The sequence below is a fragment of the Eptatretus burgeri genome, chromosome 5, assembly GCF_056783735.1.
Source record: "Eptatretus burgeri isolate ZD-2024b chromosome 5, Ebu_testis_v1, whole genome shotgun sequence".
In the NCBI taxonomy this organism is placed as follows: domain Eukaryota; kingdom Metazoa; phylum Chordata; class Myxini; order Myxiniformes; family Myxinidae; genus Eptatretus; species Eptatretus burgeri.
The window spans coordinates 113,888,056-113,904,351 of NC_140965.1; the positions used below are offsets into that span (position 1 = coordinate 113,888,056).

At 46.5% G+C, this 16,296-nt stretch overlaps 1 protein-coding gene across 1 annotated transcript in view; it reads left to right on the forward strand.

Moving 5' to 3' along the window:
- Positions 1-5,329: 5,329 nt before the first annotated feature.
- The window catches only part of AATF (apoptosis antagonizing transcription factor), a 71,168-nt gene continuing 60,201 nt past the window's right edge, over positions 5,330-16,296 (forward strand). The window contains exons 1-3 of the mRNA XM_085883398.1: positions 5,330-5,466; positions 5,571-5,674; positions 14,731-14,889. Of these exons, the coding sequence (XP_085739524.1) occupies positions 5,590-5,674; positions 14,731-14,889 (244 nt within the window). The 5' untranslated portion in view covers positions 5,330-5,466; positions 5,571-5,589. The remainder of the gene's footprint in view (positions 5,467-5,570; positions 5,675-14,730; positions 14,890-16,296) is intronic.

The following is a 16,296-nucleotide window of genomic DNA, read 5'->3' on the forward strand; positions in this document are numbered from 1 at the left end:
CAGGGGCCTCCGTCTGGCCATCCCCCAGGCAGATGCCAGGCCCATCCCCATCTCCCTGAGATGATGGTCAACCTGTTGCAACCATGAGGAACGTGGTCGGCCCACTGGCCTCCTCCACTCATGAGACTCCCTCGCTGAGAGAATCTGGTGAGCAGGATCAGCGTCAGGAAAACGAGCCACATGTCCATACAGCCGCAACTGACGCTCACGGACTATGCAGGTAACAAATCTCATCCGAGTCTCTCTCAGCAACCGCTCGTTGGACACAAAATCCGACCAGCGATAGCCAAGGATTCTCCGAAGAGACCTGGAACCAAAGGAATTAAGTCTCCATCTCAGATCCTTGGTCAGAGTCCAAGTCTCGCACCCATAGAGCAAGACTGGAAGTACCAAGGACCTAAAGACTCGGACTTTCGTCCTCCCGCACAGGTACCGGCAGCGCCACACCCCGTGATCCAGTGAATCCATGACTCCCCAGGCCCGACCCAGACGTCTATTGACCTTTGACTGGCACACAGCAGAGACATGAATATCACTGCCAAGGTAAGTGAATCTCTCCACGACCTCAACATCCTCACCACAAACAGACACAGACAGGACAGCAGCATCCAAGATGTCACCGAAAGCCTGGATCTTAGTTTTGACCCAAGAAACCCGTAATCCCAACGGCTCCGACTCCTCATTCAGCACCCCGAGGGCCCCCAAGAGGATGTCTAAAGTCTCCGCAAAGATGACTGCATCATCTGCAAAGTCAAGGTCCGAGATCTTGACATTCGCAAACGACGCACCGCAACTTGATCTCTCCGACATCCTCCCTAAAATCCAGTCCATACAAGTGCTGAAAAGTGTGGGGGCAAGTACACATCCCTGACGAACTCCAGTAACAACTGGAAATAAGTCAGAGATGGTACCACCACACTTCACAGCACTCTCAGTACCAGAGTAGAGTTCAGACATCAGATCGATCAGTTTCGGTGGCACCCCACGAAGACCAAGAATCCTCCAGAGGACATCCCGAATCACTGAATCGAACGCTTTACAGAGATCAACATAGGCTGCAAGCAGCCCCTGCCGAAACTCTCGTCTGCGTTCGGTGAGGACACGAAGTGCAAGGATACGGTCAATCGTTGACCTCTTTGGTGTAAAGCCTGACTGCTCTGGACGCTGGTGCTCAAGCAGATGGTGGCGAACCCTATCGAGAATTATCCGAGCAAAGACCTTGCCCGGCACTGAGAGCAGCGTCACCCCTCGGTAGTTGTTGCAGTCTTGGCGATCACCCTTGCCTTTCCAGAGAGGGACAACAAGGCCCCTCTTCCAGTCAGTTGGGATGATGCCTGTGTTCCAGGCAGAGCACAAAACTGCATGCAACGACACGAGTGCAGCATTTCCATCAGCCTTGAGAAGTTCGGCATGGATGTCACAGATCCCTGGAGCTTTGCCCCGTTTCAACTGGTTCACCGCAGCCCGTGTTTCCACAAGCGATGGTGGACCACAGTTGATTTGAGGGTCAGCAACAGGGATTGTAACACCCTTGACGTCCAACTCGACAGTTGGGGGATCAGCCTGGTACAACCGCTCAAAGTAACCGGCCCAGCGGGCCTTCACTTCAGACTCCTCTGTCAAGAGCCTACCACTCTCTACTCGAACTGTAGTGCTCCGAGGGATGGGCTTGGATGAACGTAATGCGCGAATTCCCCTGTAAGCGGGACGAGAATCACCTGTCCACAGGTGATGCTCTACCCCCTCACAGATTCCTCGCACATAGGCCTCCTTGTCCACCCTCAGTGCACGTACAGTTTTACGCCTCAGCTCCCTGAACAGCTCAGCTCTGCCATTCAGCCTGGCCCTGCGACTCTGGTCAATGGTATCCAGTGTCCCTTGAGAGACAAAATTCTTCTTTGCCCTGCCATGAGCTCCAAGGCATCCACCGGCAACATCAAGGACGGTGGTCTTGAAGGCGCTCCACAACTCTTCAGGACCCCCCAAAGCACCCAGACCCCCCAAGTGTCCACTCAGCCTGTTCGCAAACTCCTCAGCTACCCTCTCATCCCTGAGCTTGGCAACATCCAGCCTCGGCTGGGATGGTACCATTCTCCAGGATTTAAGGTGCAGCTTTAGAGTTGCTACAACAAGCCTGTGGTCAGTATTGAGGAACTGAGCACTCCGGTAGACCCTGCAGTTCTGGATCATCCTCCAACGACCGTCAATGAGGACATGGTCAATCTCCTTTGCCACACCGCCAGCGTTGGAATACCAAGTCCAGCGATGAGCTTGTGGGTGCTGAAACCATGAACCAGCCACCCTAAGTCCATGACTTCTTGCAAAGTCAAGGAACTTAGTGCTATTCTGGTTCATAGTTCCTGACCCATGGGGACCAACACACACCTCATAACCATCCCTATCAGTTCCAGTCGATGCATTGAAATCCCCCAAGACTAGAAGTGTATCTCGTCTGGGGAACTGATCAACCACAGACTCGAGTGTGGCGTAGAATGCATCCTTCACGGTGAGATCACTCGCCTCAGTCGGAGCATAAACAGAAACCAGGGAAATGACACCTAAGGAGTGACGAATCCTTAATCTCATAATACGCTCGTTGACCGGTGTTACCTCAATTATCATTGGGGTCAGCTTATTGGACACAGCTACAGCAACTCCTTGGGTATGGTAACCATCAGAGCGACCAGACCAATATTAGGTGTAACCACCCACCATTATCTCGCCGCAATCCGGTCTCCGAACCTCAGAGAGAGCTGCAATCCCGATGTCCAAACGCTTGAGCTCAGATGATAACAGAGACAGGTGATCATCCTCTCTTAGGGATATAACATTCCAGGCACCCACCCGAAGGGATCGCCTCAGGTCGCCAAGGAGACCGCCGTCTGGTGGACGACACCTCAGCACCACTCCGACACACTCTCCCGCAATCTGACCCAGGGATGTTACCCCATGGTTTCCCTCCTATCAAAGATTGGGGGTCCCGAAGGCTTTGCCCCAATCCCGTCATCCGGTGAGCTGCCCTGCGAAGGGAAGCTGCACAGGAGGTACTCCCACGGAGTGGGTTTTCAGATTTTTTTGCGTTTTTGCGTTTTGCGGAATGAAGGGTTTTACGGTGGCCGGAGTGCAAATCCTGCCACCAACCTCCTAATAAGAAGTGACCCAACTGCAGGAGGACGTCCGCAGACACAGTTGGGCACTAGATATGGATGGCCGTTGGCTCACAAGGAGCTCCTCCGCCCTTTCACAGGTTTTGTTTTTAATCCTGCTGGGTGTCCATATCCAAACACCCCCTTCACCAGAAAACCTGGTGGGGGAGACGGTTTAGTCGCCGACAACCCGACCATGGAACAGGTTAGTACAGGTTTACATGGTACCTGTCGCAGGTCACAGATCGAACCTGACCTGACATGAACCTCACCCACACTTTTTGCGGATTTTGAGAAGTCACCTTGTTCACAGTTTTGATCAAGAGGATGATTTACTAAATATTCAATCAATTTATCATCAAATATCTGCCAGTCAGCTGGATTACTCAATACACACAAATCAGCACTAACATCTTGTTCCACAGAATGTTTCTTATCGGTCAACTGAGATGAATCGGATGAAGCTTCAATGGCAGGTTGCCATTGTCTACTTCCATTGCTGATTCACTCGATATCTGTGACTGTGACTCAGCTGACCTTGCTTCATCGTGGTCATCACCTGGGAGTTTACCGTCACTGGTACTAGGCTCTGAATCTTCTTTTGGTTTTGGTTTTAAAAAGGTTGTCAGCTTTGGAAGTGATTGGAGTTGTGCAGCTTTGGTTTCTTTTAACTTTCTCTTTTGTGAGGCACTCATATATTTCTTCTGGGACGACATAATTAATCTATCTCATGAGAATCCTCAAGATTCCAAGAGTAATCTGTAAGCATAAAGTAATAATAAATTAGTTCAAGTCTAGTATAAGATACCAATATCACAAAATAAGAACACAAAAACACACGTAATATAACAATGAAGTCCACTAAATACAACACGTAATGTATATAATTAATCTACAGATAGATAGATCAGGGGCAAATCCAGGAATTGGGTAGGGGGGGGGGTTCCAAATAACAGAAAATTATAAATTTTCCAAATAATTTCCAAATAAATTACTGTGAGCTGTTAGTGGTTTATTGTTTATTAGGTACTGTATTGATACAGTTTTTCTGAGGCTTCTGGTCTTTTTGTGGCACACTTTCATGGGAGAAGGAGTTCTGGGTGACCAGGAAACCCCCCTGGATTTGCCACTGTAGATAGATGGATAGATGGATAGATGGATACATAGATAGATACATAGATAGATGGATACATAGATAGATAGATAGATAGATAGATAGATAGATAGATAGATGGATACATAGATAGATGGATACATAAATAGATACATAGATAGATAGCTGGATAGATGGATACATAGATAGATAGATAGATAGATAGATGGATAGATGGATACATAGATAGATAGATAGATGGATAGATGGATACATAGATAGATAGATAGATAGATGGTGGGAAACGGGCATTTAAAATTGTACTGTTATATTTTTCGCTACCTTATTTTATTTTATTCATTTTACTATAGGGCCTACTATCCTACTCCTTGGCCGATCAGAGAACCCACAAGTCCCCGGTGGGCCCCCAGTTACTGGTTGGCCCGAGACCAATGGCCTTTGTTTCCTATTGGAAAATCCGGCCCTGCGTCTTACCCACTAAACTTTATGTCTTGAACTAAAACGTCATCCTACGATTAATTGCCAATTGGTCACTGCCCTTGACACCAATACAAATTGTAGTTATGGACCCGATTTGCATCAAAAAGCTACATATATCGAACAAACAGTTTCAAGTGGAGCACCTCGCCACCATTAGGGAATTTAAATTGCATCAGATGTGACAATAAAATAATGTGAATTATTGCTTCCAGCTTGACGATTCAATGACAGAAGACGCCATTTGCATTTATGCCCCCCTCCATCCCACTCCAGTTTATAATAGGATCCCGTCCTGGCAACATGTTGGTGTTGAAGTAAATTATATGTTTTGAGCCTGAATTCTCAGCTCTGAATTATTTTCACGACGGTATTCTATCTTTGGTGAAATCCTTTCAAGCCATCACGGTCTCCGTGGCTTGGTAAGATGGCGACCTCGCGATGCTGCTCAATGACGTCAAAAAGCAGTCGCCTTTTCAGATCATTGTTCCGATTCGCTTTGGATAAAATTTGAGGGAAACCTAATTGGTGCTTTCGTACCAGGGTCAAGTTTTGGTGCGTGGCATATGTAGAGTTTCGAGTTTGGGAAAGCTCCATTAAAATCGAAAGAAGAAGAAGAAGAAGAATAATAAGAAGAAGAAGATTAAAAATTGTCGATGAGGGAATTGTGGCACGTGGGTTGGCTGGACTCGCAGTCGGCCTGCTGGTCTTTAACTCGAGTTTTGCTGGGTCGGTTTTCTTTGTATTGTTATAATTTACGGGAGAAGGAGACGGAGTAAGCACGTTTACCTCTGTGGTTTTGTTTTGACATTCCTTTGGAATTACATTTACAGAATTCAACGTTACAGGAAAATGGCTGAGACTGTCTCGAACCGAATCTCTCGGCTTTTGGCGACACGACCCCTTCTCGATCCTGAGGATGATGGATGGGATGAAGGTACTTACTGCACGTAGTTCACGCACTTACAATATTATAGTTTAATTATTCAAGATCCAAATCGTACAATGATTGTGTGGCAGCAACGTTTGGAAAGTGGAAGACTGAGGATTATATGTGTGGAGAAAACAGGTAATCGTGAGTTACCTGTGGACTGGACAGGGCGAGCGTGTGCGTGTACCCACCACACACACCACCCGCCACACACACCACCCGCCACACACACCACCCGCCACACACACCACCCGCCACACACACCACCCGCCACACACACCACCCGCCACACACACCACCCGCCACACACACCACCCGCCACACACACCACCCACACAAACCCTGCACCACCCACACACACCCACACACACCTCGCACCACCCACACACACCCCGCACCACCCACACACCCCGCACACCCCGCACCACCCGCACACCCCGCACCACCCACACACCCCGCACCACCCACACACCCCGCACCACCCACACACCCCGCACCACCCACACACCCCGCACCACCCACACACCCCGCACCACCCACACACCCCGCACCACCCACACACCCCGCACCACCCACACACCCGCACCACCCGCACACCCCGCACACCCCCGCACACACCCCGCACACCCCCGCACACCCCCGCACACCCCCGCACACCCCCCGCACACCCCCCGCACACCCCCCGCACACCCCCCGCACGCGCCACGCACGCCACGCCACGCACACCACGCCACGCACACCACCCACACGGCCACACCACCCACAAACCCCGCACCACCCACAAACCCCGCACCACCCACACACCCCAGACACGCACGCCCCAGACACGCACGCCCCAGATACGCACACCACCTCACACACCCACACACCAGTCCTCCACTTACTTGGTATATGATTAATCCACGGGTTGTCCTGGGTGATGTTAGAGTGCAGAGGTGAACTCTGAATCTCTACAGGTTAGGTTGAAGTGTTGTTGGTGGACTCTAAAACCCCACAGGTTCGAGTGCAGTCGGTGAACTCCGAATCTCTCGAGGTTCGAGTGCAGTCGGTTAACTCCAAATCTCCATCGATTAGAGCAGCGTTTCTCAACCTTTTTACCCTTGTGGAACCCTTGAAATAGTTTTCATGTCTCAGGCAACCCCTGCAAAAAAAATATTATATACCATTATTAATATCTAGCTCTTTTATATTTTTATCGTAGTTCACATGGTAAATATAATTTTTTTTTCGGATTCCTGGTTTAAGGAAACAATGACCCCCTTTTTGTCAAATTTATTGGCAATGAAAAAAAAAAAACATACTGCTCGTTTATGAGACCTCACACCGAGGTTTTAATTCACAAAAAAAAAAATAAAAAATGGATTCCATGACACAAATCCACCGCATACAGGACGTCCACTAACCAGTAAGGGCGGTTTCACACTGGCGCCATATAGACATCGTTAAATACATTCCTTATGGTTGTTATAATTGTAAATAATATCAGAGGTTGAAGCCTCTATTATAATAACCAAGGAGTTTCCAACAATATGCCGTACGTGTATAGTAAAATTACGAATATTAAATCAAACAAAAACTACTTAAAAATACACTAGCCTATTTATTACTGTTTCTCACGGAACCCCAAGCGACCTCGTGCGGAACCCTAGGGTTCCGGGGAACCCCGGTTGAGAAACACTGGATTAGAGGGTAGTCTGTGAACACTGAATCCCCATAGATTAGAGGGTAGTCGGTGAACACCGAATCCCCATAGATTAGAGCAGCGGTTCTCAATCTTTTTACCCTTGTGGAACCCTTGAAATAGTTTTCATGTCTCAGGGAACCCCTGCATAAAAATTGTGCTATCGCAGTTGCATCGTACCTCCTATTACTCTTGTTTTGTTTACATTGATGACGTCACGAGGTCGTTCTCGCAAGTTTCCGCGATTCACTGCTCGAACACATGTTTCAAACCACCAAAAAATCTGATTGAATTGGGCCAATCTGCTTGCTTTGTAATTGGGTTGTGCTGCTTGGTCAATTAAAAAACATCATTTTTGAAAGTATTTGTCAACCCCGAGTCTGTTTGACAATTAAAAAACACACCTCATGTAACTTGATAAACAAAACTTCAACAAATAAAGCTGAAGCAATAACGGTAAAAACAGAAGAACTGAGACTGAGACTGAGACTGACTTCGTGCTAGGAAGCACAGAGAAGATAGATGGACACCGTGTATGCGTCCCGTTCTTGAGTCAGTCACTCAATGATACATGAATCCGCTGCATGCAGGACGTCCACTAACCAGTGAGGGCGGTTTCACACTGGCGCCATATAGACATCGTGAAATACATTCCCTATGGTTGTTATAATTGTAAATAATATAAGAGGTTGAAGCCTCTATTATAATAGCCAAGGAGTTTCCAACAATATGCCGTACGTGTATAGTAAAATTACGAATATTAAATCAAACAAAAACTACTTAAAAATACACTAGCCTATTTATTACTGTTTCTCACGGAACCCCTAACGACCTCTTGCGGAACCCTAGGGTTCCGGGGAACCCCGGTTGCGAAACACTGGATTAAAGGGTAGTTGGTGAACATTGAATCCCCATAGATTCGAGTGTCGAAGGAGGAGATTGGGACCATACTCTGTACAGAGTGTTGGTGCTGTCAAAGCGGTCTCCCAAGCTATTGGGCACAATCCTGGACAGGTCACCACTCTGACACAGGATACTCAAATGGCTTAATCATCCCAGTAAATTCGTACTCATTTTGCCAACCTCGGAAGGATCACAGGCGGAGTTAACCCCACCTGGTATTAATTCAACAGCTGAGCGGGATTTGAACTCAGGTCCCGAGGATCCAAAGCCTGCCACCCGAACCATTAAACCAACACCAGGCATAGAGTGCAGAAGGTGAACTCTGAATCTCCATCGGTTAGAGCAGTGTTTCTCAACCGGGGTTCCTCGAGAAACAGTAATAAATAGGCTAATGTATTTTTGAGTAGTTTTTGTTTGATTTAATATTCGTAATTTTACTATACACGTGCGGCATATTGTTGGTAACTCCTTGGTTATTATAATAGAGGCTTCAACCTCTTACATTATTTACAATTTAACAACCATAGGGAATGTATTTAACGATGTCTATATGGCGCCAGTGTGAAACCGCCCTCACTGGTTAGTGGACGTCCTGCACGCGGCGGATTCGTGCATCATTGAGTGACTGACTCAAGTACGGGACACATACACGATGTCCATCTATCTTCTCTGTGCTTCCTAGCGTGAAGTCTCTCTCTCTCAAGGTTAGTTCTTTGTTTACCTTTATTGCTTCAGCTTTATTTGTTTAAGTTTTGTTTATCAAGTTACATGAGGTGTGTTTTTTAATTGTCAAACAGACTCTGGGTTCATAAACACTTTCAAAAATGACTTTTTAATTGACCAAGCAGCACATCCCAATTACAAAGCAATCAGATTGGCTCAATTAAGATTTTTTTTTCATTGCCAATAAATTTGACAAAAAGGGGGTCATTTTTTCTTTAAACCAGCTATCTGAAAAACACATTATATTTACCATGTGAACTACGATAAAAATATAAAAGAGCTAGATATTAATAATAGTATATAATAATTTTTATGCAGGGGTTCCCTGGGACGTGAAAACTATTTCAAGGGTAAAAAGGTTGAGAAACGCTGGGTTAGAGTGTAGAAGGTGAACTCTGAATCCCCACAGATTGGAGTGTATAAGGTGAATTCTGAATCCCTATGGATTTGAGGGTAGTTGGTGAACTCTGAAACCCCAGAGATTAGAGTGTAGCAGCGTAGTGTTACTTATGGTTTCAGGTCAGTGAACTCTGAATCCCCAAAGGTTAGGGTGCAGTCAGTGAACTCTGAATGTCCATCTCCCAGAGACTGCAAAGTCATTTGCAAGGAGCCATTATGTCTAAAAACTGCATGGTGATTTACAGTCGTGGCACCAAAATATTGGCACCCTTGTACTTTTTTCAAATTATTCACTATTTCTTCCACAAAATAGTTGAAATTAAAAATATTTTGGTGTCCATGTAAGTATTTTTTGGTTTGCAGTGGAACAAAACAAGAAAAGTAGAAAAATAATTACTAAATGTTAGCTTCTTCCACTTGAAATCTTAAAATGGCCCGCACAATATTGATACGTCTGGGGGGGGGGGGGGTATTTATTCAAAGGGTAATTAGGTTGTTTAATTAGGTATGCCATGCTGTTCGAGTTGTACCAGGATCTTGATGTAATAAGTCGCAATTCAGTGGTGATAAATTGTCCAGTAAATGTCCATTTCTTTAAGGGGGAAATGATAATTGTCACGTAATTAGATAGGGAGACGGGTTAGGGTAAGTGTTTTTGCGTATCCCCTTTTAGTATTTCCTGTCGGCTTGCCGTGACGTAACAGGACGGTGCTGTGGATGGCTCTGCCCCTTGATTTTGATTGGCGGAAGGCGACAGGCAGAGGGCCAATAAAAGGGCTCTATTGGAAGTGACGAGGACTCGAGTAGAAAAAAAGTGATCTGGTTGGGAGAGGGAGAAAGGAAAAGTTCTCGTCGAGGTGGCACCACAGAGCTCTCTCTGGTTGTGCTTGTTCGTTCCTCGATTCGTCGTGTCTCGTGGCCTTGCTGTTCCTCGTGCCTCACCTCGGTTGGCTCTCGGGTTCTGCTGGCTCGGAGTACGGGACCGAACGGCGGGCGGACGTGCCTCCCTCTCCTGCTCGCATCTTGGCGCTAAAACTGGCTCCCTGGTGGCTGTGAGCATTCTTGGGCCTACACCAGGAGGTCGACACCACCAGGAACCGCACCACGGTGGCTGGTTGGAGCTCACAGGCCGGAAACCGCGGTTCTGCACGGAAGGGCTCATGGAACCTCAGCACCACTGTGTCTCCTGCCCCTGATGGGCGCAATGCCAGCTCGTCCGGCACCAATCCAGTGACTTTTACGTCGACACCACGGGCAAGCCTGACCACTAGCTACATTGTGTGTGTATGCGTGCGTGCGTACCTACCTGGCACCTTTTGGGGGTTTTAAGATTTGTATATCCATTGGAATTGTTTGTTTCCCCCATGCCCGAACCCACACCACCTCCCGTCGAATCGCCCCCGGATCCCTCCTCTTGCCAAGTCTTATTATTGTTCTGGTTAGAGAAATAAACATTATTAACTCAGTGAAAAGCGACTCGTGCCACCTTCCTCGTCCCGTTTGCTGGAGAGCGATTAAAACCGCCATCCTTGGGTTATAAAAAAATAAACCGCCTCCATCGTTTCGGCTCATTCTACGTTGGCGGGACTGTTTAAGTCCCGTGGACGTCACAATATTATTGGCACCTTTTCGAAGTTGTTTGAAATAATTATATATCAAGCAGGTGATTCTCCTTTACTTCGGAAATGAACTCGCCTGCGATGAGTTGCAAGTGCCTGCAAAATAAAAATCACTTTCATCCAGTTTGAATAGAGAAAAGGAGTCATTCTGCTGTTTTGTGTCACTGTATGTACTGCAATGATCATGGAGAAAAGAAAGAAACCCAGAGAATTGTCTGAGGAGGTCAGACACAAGATTGTAGCCTAGCCTGGAAAATCTCAAGGCTACAAGTTCATCTCCAGAGACTTTGATGTTCCTGCGTCCACTGTATCCAATGTTATCAGGAAGTTTAGGGCTCATGGAACTGTAACCAACCTCCCCGGACGTGGCCGCAAGAGAAAACTTGATCAAAGACTACATAACAGCAAAGGATTATTCAAATGGTGGAGAAAGCACCTCGATCACCTGCCAAACAGCTTCAAGCTGACCTTCAGACACGGGGATTATAACTTGCAACAACTTGCACCATCCGTCACCAACTCGATGAAAGGGGGTTCAATGGTAGGAGACCCAGGAGGACTCCACTGCTGAGAGAAACATAAGAAAGCCTGACTGGAGTTTGCCAAAACACACCTGAACAAGTCAAAATCCTTCTGGGAGAATGTCCTGTGGACAGATGAGACCAAATTAGAGCTTTTTGGAAAAGCACATCATCTCTATGTTTACAAAAAACAAAATGAAGCCTTTAAAGAAAAGATCACCTTCCCTGCAGTCAAACATGGAGGAGGTTCATTGATGCTTTGGAGTTGCTGTGCTGCCTCTGGCACTGGGTACCTTGAATGTGTGCATGACATCATGAAATCAGGAGATTACCAAGGCATTTTGGTTCATGGTTCATGTAGCAGGACAATGACCCCAAACACACTTCAAAAAGCACTCAGGAATGGTTCAACATGAAAGGCTGGACTATTCTGAAGTGGCCAGCAATGAGTCCAGATATAAATCCCATTGAACACCCATGGGGAGATCTGAAAACAGCAGTTGGGAGAAGGCACCCTTCAAATCTGGGACAACTGGAGCAGTTTGCACAAGTCGAGTCAGCCAAACTGCCAGTGGAGAGGTGTAGGAAGCTCATTCATGGCTATAGGAAGTGCTTGACTGTAGTTATTTTGTCCAAAGGCTGTGCTACCAAATATTAAGTCAATGGTATCAATAATTTTGTCAACTCCATTTATTTTTATTTTCTGATTTAAAAGGATATTTTTAGTTCTGAATCAAAAACAAAGGTTCTGCAATATTTTTGTGATGCCGGGTTCGGTGGCGAGGACGACCGCAAGATGGAGCAGTTGGGCCATCTCCCACCGAACACCGGAATTGAAGGTTGTCACTCCGGACAACTCCAAAGTCGACGGGTCGCCTAATGGACCGTGGATGCCAATATTTCTCCCGCGCGGTTAGGGTCCTTTTGTCTGATTCTAATTTACCCAAGTAGCCGTGCGGTCTAGCTCCCGGGGAAACCACACCCTCGGCCGGCTTTGTCCGAACCGAGTCGCTGTTACCGACTCGGATCTGGCGTAACCGAGCTGGAGTTACCAAAGCTGCGCCGGTCCAAATATCAACTTATGGAACAATCAGCCTCCCTAATTCTCAAGCCCGAACGATACTGGGTCAATGAAACAAAGCACAGACAACGAACTGGAACATTTAACAGTTATTTATTTACAATAATCGGGAAGGGAGACACAGAGCCGACTTGATCACGAATATAAAAATGCAATGAACAATGGAATCACTCAAACAGTTCTACTTACAGACTGGCCACACACACACACACACACACACACACACACACACACACACACACACACACACACACACACACACACACACACACACACACACACACACACACACACACACACACACACACACACACACACACACACACACACACACACACACACACACACACACACACCCACACACACACACACACACACCCACACACACACACACACACACACACACACACACACATACACACATACACACATACACACATACACACATATACAGATAGACACACACACACATACACACATATACAAATACACACATACACACACACATACACACATACACACACACACACACATACACACATACACACACACACACATACACACATACACACACATACACACATACACACATACACACATACACACGGACCTCGTGAGTCTTCATTCGGCCCTTCAGCTCAGGATGGAAGGCGAGTTGAGGGTCAGAGTTTGGCCGGGTACCTGGCTGCCTCGTGCGGTTTTACCTATTCCAACCCACCATGGTGGGACTCAAACCCACGACCCGGAATCCAACGAGCCCACAATCCTGGCTGCCACGAACGATGATCAACGTCACGAGCACCACGAAACACCTCCGCCACGACCACCACCACCACGAGCACCAACACAACCACCGACCACCCCAAAAAAAGACCGCAGACCAAAAACTCACTGAGACAGCTCGCCACCTTTCTTTATCCCTCCCCCCGGGTGGGTGGAGGGATCCGCTCTGAGGTAACTCGCCTCCGGATTGGTCGGGGGGCGTCGGGCGGTCAGTGTCCTCCCCTCATTGGACGAGGCGAACATTCCATCTGGCTGGGGCGGGGTTGGCCCTGAGGTGATCTCACCCCCGATCGGGCGAGGGGAACATACCATCTCGCTGGGGCGGAGTCAGCGCTGAGGCGATCTCAACCCCGATTGGGCGAGGGGAACATTCCATCTCGCTGGGGCGGAGTCGGCGCTGAGGTGGTCTCACCCTGCCTATGACCATGGCCTCGAACACGTGCGTAATTGTGCTGAAGGAGTGGAGAGGGGATAGATGTAGAAAACTAACTGGAAAGAAACTCGCAGCGCACACATGAAATTCCCATTCGACATAAGGGATGGGTTCTAACTAGCCACATATACTTAACGAGATAACTAAACTTTGGGTCAACTGTATGTGTGAATGCGAATGGTTTCCAGATTCGTAACAATATTAACAGGGAAATAAAGAATTGTGGAGCCAAAATACTTTTGTCAATTTTAACTTATTTTTCAAGAAAATTATGAGTTATTTGAACAAATGTGCAAGGGTGACAATATTTTTGGCCTCGACTATTCTCTTAATTCCTGGCTGTGCACTGAAAATCATCACAAGCTATCAAGTTCGGTCTTAAAACTTTACGAAGTGATCCCTCTAATAGATAGTTGATAAAACAGCACTTGATGTTACATATCTTGATGGTTAATTAAACTGGTCCCCGGGGAAAGAACATGCATGACACGTAGAATCCGCCCATCACTTTTTGAGCTCACCTGCTCACAGACAGACAGGAGTGAAAACATAACCTCCATCCACCTTCAGTGGTGGAGGTAATAATATTATATGCATTTAATAGAAGGACACTTCAGAGTGGTTTGCAAAGTTCAGAAAAACGAAATGAGTGACCAAATCTTTCCAGATTTTAAAAAATGTTTTCATCAATGTATTATATATCTGGGTGGAGTACTTTATGGTGTTCTGCCCTCAGTTGTGTTGTGCTATTCATTTGCAGAATGAAATGGGTTTCAAAATAGATTTTAATTTGTGGTCTTCCCTTTGAATTTTTCTTGTATGAACATGAAAAGAGTTTGTGCTTCTTCCTTGTTTCATCCTCACTTCGCTTTATGCTTGTTGCTCATTTTGGTACTTTCTTCGTTGTTTGTTTATTCAGCAAGTGCGGCAAAAGTGGTGAGCAGATTGGAGGAAGAAGCTTATGTTGAAGACCGGAACCCTCCCCGTGATGGTTCACGGCTGAGGAAAGTTGTGGGTAACATGGGTGTGTTGGACCCTTGTTACCGTGCAAAGGCAACAAGCAGGAGACTGTTGGAAGGTAAATTTCACAGCATTTGAAGGTTTATGGAGGACTTTTTACCTTTACATGCAGATCAACTTTCTCTGCCTCGCTGTCCATTCGATCACGGATTCTTTTATTTATTATTTTTCTCCTCCTAGCATTCCAGGCATTTTGCCAACTGAAGATGAATTGTGAAAAATGTCCAACTCTTGCGATGAAATTGCCCACACTACCTTTTAAAAATTTGGTACAAGCAGGGGACCCTGTGGAACATCTGCGCAATTTAAAATGTGACTTCAAGTCCTCAACTCACCCCTGCCCCCTCACAAGCTCCAAATTGTCAACCCAGAGCCGTCAATCCTCCCCCTCCCCAAAACCCCGAACCATCCACCTCCCCCTCCCCCACCGCAACTCCTCAACACTCCCTCCCCCCCCCCATCCGAAAGTCTTAACCTCCACTTCTCAACTCTGCCCATTTGCTTTTATGACAGGGAGGAGAGAGTTGCTTTAGAGCAAAGGTGGGACATTCTTGCATCGATCATTGCATATTTAAATTGTGTCATCACAATCATCGAGTTTGAAGTTGTCATCTTACTTGGAATCTCCTTATCATTACTCATCAATAAATGGCTCGCTCAGTATTCTGGTGTATTTTGTGTCAATGACTATCTCAAATTATAGTGTCTTTTCTACATTTCGTAAAAGTAACAAGAAGGAAATCCAACACAGGTGGAGGCCATTCAGTCCATCATGCCTGTGCGAACACCACACCAACCCAGGATCCAAGAAATAAAATGCAAAAAAAAGGTTTTAATTAAAGAAAGAAAAAAAAATTGTATTTTTTTTTAGTATTTTTTTTGTTGTAATTTTTTTTTATCCCCCCGCCGCGTGGCGGAAGGGGGATATTGTTGTCACCCAGGTCGTCCGTCCGTCCGGGCGTCAACATTTATAGCTGTGAGTGCGATAACTCAAACTGTTCGCCATATCGATTTGAAATTCGGGTCACACATGTACCACCTGAAAAGGAAAAACCCTGTTGATTTTGGGCATGGCCAGATCCAAGATGGCCGACTGGGGCGGCCATCTTGAAAATTTTTTTTTCGCCATATCGATTTAAAATTTGAGTCACACATGTACCACCTGAAAAGGAAGAACCCAATTGATTTTGACCATGGCTGGATCCAAGATGGCCGACTGGGGCGGCCATCTTGAAAAAAATGTTCTTTGTAATAAATGGAAAACCGCTTATCTGATTCCAATAATTTTTGGTTACTACGTTACTCACCCCTAGGGAACTTTTTCGAGATGGTGACCAAATGGTGTCTTGTTTCCAATTCACCTCCCTCATTATCTGGAATATGTATGACATTTTTCATTCAATGGCGGGGGATTCCCCATCTCTGATGGTATATTTTCTTTTTTTCCCCTCGGAGAGGGGGCATG